Source organism: Nansenia antarctica, assembly GCF_963989245.1.
Source record: "Nansenia antarctica genome assembly, chromosome: 6".
Taxonomy (NCBI): domain Eukaryota; kingdom Metazoa; phylum Chordata; class Actinopteri; order Argentiniformes; family Microstomatidae; genus Nansenia; species Nansenia antarctica.
In genome coordinates, this window is record NC_137676.1 from 63,765,148 (window position 1) to 63,770,092 (window position 4,945).

The 4,945-nt window shown below is 51.0% G+C and overlaps 1 protein-coding gene across 1 annotated transcript in view; it reads right to left on the reverse strand.

The window, feature by feature from the left end:
* Nucleotides 1–333: 333 nt before the first annotated feature.
* The window catches only part of znf827 (zinc finger protein 827), a gene marked incomplete at its 3' end in the record, with an annotated part of 68,859 nt that continues 64,247 nt past the window's right edge, over nt 334–4,945 (reverse strand). Inside the window, exons 13-14 of the mRNA XM_080535312.1 lie at nt 4,760–4,937; nt 334–1,345 (exon numbers count right to left, since the gene is read on the reverse strand). Coding sequence (XP_080391438.1) covers nt 334–1,345; nt 4,760–4,937 — 1,190 coding nt within the window. The remainder of the gene's footprint in view (nt 1,346–4,759; nt 4,938–4,945) is intronic.

Here is a 4,945-nt window from a genome sequence, read left to right on the forward strand (position 1 = left end):
AGGTCATTCAAAAGTCCAAAAAAAAAAAAACTAAAAAAGAGAGAGAAAGAGAGAGAGAGAGATAGAGAGTAGTAATAATTCGATATAACAGATAGGAAAAGCAGCTTTTGATATAAATGCATTTAGCACATACAGCCTTTTCTCTCATAAATGTTTCTCATTGTCTACTACAGTAACTACTTGTCTGTCTTTTTCCAGCTTATTCGGCTGGCTTGATTGGAAAGGTTTCCCCCACTGTAGTGGATAAGGGTCATTCACACCACTGTCCAGGGGAGAGAGAGGGATGGAGAGGAGGGGGGGGAGCATGAAGGAGGAGGGAAGGAGGCGAGCAGGTCACACGGCCTTGGCTCTCTCCGTTAATCCCAGGTAGGCCATGAAGGAGTGTTTGAGTGAGGTGGGCGAGGGAGGAGAGCGTGAAGAGGGGGAGAAGGAGGAGGAGAGGAGGAGTGGGTAGGGGGAGGTGGAGGAGGCGGGCCTCAGTCTGGAGAGGGGCGAGTGTGCGGAGGAGGGCGGAGAGTGGAATGTGAAGCGGCTGTTGCTGAACAGGGTGGTGAGGGGGATGAGGTGCGCCCGCTCGCAGTTCCTGTACTGCTCGTAGACGTGGCGGGAGGAAGGGAGGAAGAGGGAGGAGCCGCCGCCGTTGGTGGTCGTCAGGTAGCGTTGGGCGGCGGTGGAGGGCGGGACTTCCTGCTGCAGGTGATGATGCATCTTGCCCGCGGTGATTGACAGGGCCACAGACTGCAAGGTCTGCGAGGCGGTCAGGCTCATGAGGGGGCTGCTGCCCCCGCTCCCCCCGCTCCCGCTGCTCCCCCCGCCCCCAAGGAGGAAGGCCTCCAGCCCCCGCCGCGACGACCCCCCCAGCCCCACCAACGACCCCCCCAGCTGGGCCTGCAGCTCCTCCTCGCCGGCCTCCCCCTCCCCCTCCTCCCCCCCGCCGCCGTCCTGGTGCTTCTTGAGGTGGCGGCTGAAGACGAAGGGGTGCGTGGTGGTGAAGGGGCACTCGTGGCAGCCGAAGGTCTGGCGCGGCGCGTGCTTCAGCTTCTTGTGCAGGTTGAGGTTGTCCTTGCGCTTGCAGCTGTAGCTGCAGCGGTCGCAGTGGAAGGGCCGCTCACCCGTGTGCACGCGCACGTGCTCGATCAGCTTGTTGGCCGTCTTGGACAGGTAGCCGCACTGCTCGCACCGGTAGTGGTTGCCCAGGCGATGCTCGCGCACGTGGGTCTCCAGCGTGGCCTGGTCAGGCCACAGAGACTGGCAGATACGGCACCTGTACTCCATCTTGTAGTGTGTCTTCAGATGGCACTCCATGGCCGCCGGCCGATTGGTGGAGTAGATGCAGAAGGGGCACCTGGGGATAAAAAGGAAAAAGAAAAAACGGGGGGGAAAAAGGCAGGGGGAGGCAGGGGGGGTGGGGGGGATTGGACACAAAACACACAACAGCAGAAGGCGGTTTATTAATGTGGGAGAGCAAACACACAAGGACACCAGAATTAACACCTCGAAGTTAACACACTGGGATGAAGGGACAGGTGCAGGAAGTGTGTGTGTGTGTGTGTGTGTGTGTGTCATGTGTCTTCTGTATTCTCCCCTTAGGGATGTGTTGGTGTGTGTGTGTGTGTGTGTGTGTGTGTGTGTGTGTGTGTGTTTTGAGCGTGTAATCCGAAGTATGTAAATGGGGTTGGTGGTGGGTGGGTAGATGTAGATGGCTGGTTTGGTGTGTGTGACTGGCAGACAAGTTGGAGAGAGAGAAAGAGAGAGAGGGAGAGAGAGAGAGAGAAAAGACGGAAAGAGGAAAAGAGGAAAAGAGGAAAAAACTGGATGATTGGAAGGTAAAATGAATAAATGAGTGGCACTTACATTTAAATAGCACCTTTCATCTGCTCTGGGCCCCAAAGCGCTTGACAAACCCTGCAGAACAGAATCACCTCAGAAACCTCAAAATGGACAAGGCCCCTCTCCTCACCTCTGTCATTGCCACACACACTCTCTCTCTCCGTAACACCACACAAGTGGACGCAACCAAAAACATCTCCTTGACCTGGACTCGGAGGTTATGGTTATGTTTGGACTAGCTTGCGACCATAATCTCATATTTCATTCAAACCTCTCCTGACCTCTTGTCCAATGACACACTTGTTTTCGCTGCACTCTGCCTGTTTATTAGATCCAGGTCGGTAAGTGGACATTCATTAAACACATTCAAACACACACACACACACACACACACACACACGTCTGAACTAGCACGGTAGACATTTGACATGAAACACAGCCCTGTGTGCTTGAATGTACTGTGCTGATGTTCTAGCTATAGCAGGTGTTTTACGTGGCGAAGTCAGGGTTGGCCTGTATAAATATAGACTAAACCCAGGTGGAAAGAGTCAGTGGTGGTGAAGAGAGACCCTACGTTAACCTCCTTCTCCCTGCAGCCTCCTTTCTCCTCAGGTAGACACACACACACACACACACACACACACACACATACACACATACACACAAACACACACATACATACACACACACACACACACATACACACATACACACATACACACACACACACACACACACACACACACACACACACACACACACGCACACACACACACAGTTGGTAGAGCATTGCCCTAACAATGCTTAGGTTGTGGGTTCGATTCCCTCTGGGACCATGTATACTGAAAAATGTATGCACTCACTGTATTCTGTAAGTCGCTTTGGAAAAAAGCGTCAGCTAAATGACATGTATATTGTTTTGTATGTGCACACACTTTCTCTACAAAAAACACGAAAAACCTGACGGCCCCCAAATCCTAGGCAGTGTTTCACTACACAGACACTGCGCTATACCCCAGAGAACAACATGTCCTTACCAATAACAAACTCCAGGACCGTGACGAGCCTATTGTTGAATATTAACCCTCTAAAACGTGCTAGCAGCATCACACTAACAGCTACGTAGTGGGTGTCAAACTGTAACAATACCCAACTCAGGCTGGGACTATGTGTCCTAAGTGGGCTATTATAGATCGGCGGTTGGCCAGTTATCAAGTAGGTCAGCACTCCATGAAACATAATGGATCTTGCCATATGCAACTCAAAGACACTCAGTTGACTCCTGGAATTACAGCTAACAAATGCTAACACATCCTCACACACACCAAGAAACAACACACCCTCAAACACCCACCTATAAAGGTACACACCCTCCCACACACACCTATAAGACACACACCCTCGTACACACCTAGAAACTACACATCCTCACACACACACACACACCTATAAAGGTACACATCCTCACACACACCCTCACACACACCTATAAGACGCACACCCTCACACACCCCTATAAAATACTACATTCCTCACACACATCTAGAAACATCTCCCTCCCGAACCACTAGACGCGGATGATTACCGTTGCTCACGTTAGACATGGCAAAGATGAGGGAATGGTTTCTGATATCGATGGCTCTCACACACGCACTGACTGTGTTTCATGGTACACAACTCCACAGACACAAAACAAAAAAAACACAGAAAACAATGGCAAAAAGTGACTGTTGTGTAACTTGAAATGAACCCATGGCATCTCAATGAAGTTGAGTAGTGTTGCTGAGTAGTGTTGCTTTTCCTAGATATCTAAGACATGGACAGAACGCTAAGCTAAGCTAAGTGGAGTTTAGGCTATCTGAAGCTAAGTAGAGCTAAGCTAAGCTAAGCGGAGTGTAGACTATCTGAAGCTACGTGGAGCTAAGCTAAGCTAAGCAGAGCATAGGCTATCTGTATCTTTGTGAGTGGATGTACTGTTGCAGAACGACACAGATGGTTCCAATGCTAACCAGGAAGAAAATGTATGTCAAATGCTTTAGCAATGTGCGTCAACGCACAGCAATCTGGGTCCAGTTACAGAACATTAATGTGATGGGCTTTTAAAAAGCACAGCGCTACAGTCTATAATGTCATTAGTGTGTTGTGCGTGTTAGATATTATGTCCTGGCACTGGTCAATGTGAACAGATGGGCTAGGCTACGTGGCTAGGTGCCATGCGGTAAGAACGTATACATCTAGCTAACAGTACATCGGAGGCTCCTGTGGGATTATGGGAGTGTGGAGTGGAGGGGAACGTGTTAGCATCATTGCCAAGTCATGCTAATGCCACTGATGGTGTTTGAATATGGATATGTATGCATGCGTATTTGTGTTTATGTGTGTGCATGCTTGGCTATATCTGTACAGTAGGTGGTATGTATGTTACTTTGTGAGTGCGTGTGTTTCGGTGTATGTACAAGCATATTCTAAATTGCAGGTTTGGGTGAGTGAGTTCAGTGCATGCGTGGGTTTGTGTACTTTAAGTGTGTGTTTGTGGTGAGGGGAGGAGGGGAGGTGAGGGGAGGAGGGGAGGGGAGGGGAGGGGAGGGGTGGGGTAGGAGGGGAGGGGTAGGACAGATGTGTGTGTATCCTAAGTGCGTGTATGTGTATGTGTGTGTGTGTGTGTGACAGGACAGGCGGAGGTGGAACCTCTGTGACCTGATGTGTGTATTCTAAATGTGTGTGGTTAGGGAGAGGAGGGAAGGAGGGAGGGAGGGGGTGAGGGAGGGAGAGGGTAGGGTAAGGCAGGAACGGGCAGAGGTGGAACCTCTGTGACCTGGTGTGTGTATTCTAAGTGTGTGTGGTTAGGGGGTGGAGGGAGGGAGGGGGTGAGGGAGGGAGAGGCAGGGCGGGCGGAGTAGGAACCTCTGTCTGTACTTGCTTTCCTTACTTGAGCCCTCCGGTAGGGACGGTGTGGCACTTCTTGTGCTCCAGAAGCTGTTCGGGGGTCTTCATGAACTTGTGGCACACGTCACACTCAAACATGCGCGTGATCAGGTGGATCTGAAGGTGGCGTTCGTACATGGTCCGCGTCTTGCACACAAAGTTGCAGAAGACGCACTCAAAGCCTGCGGGG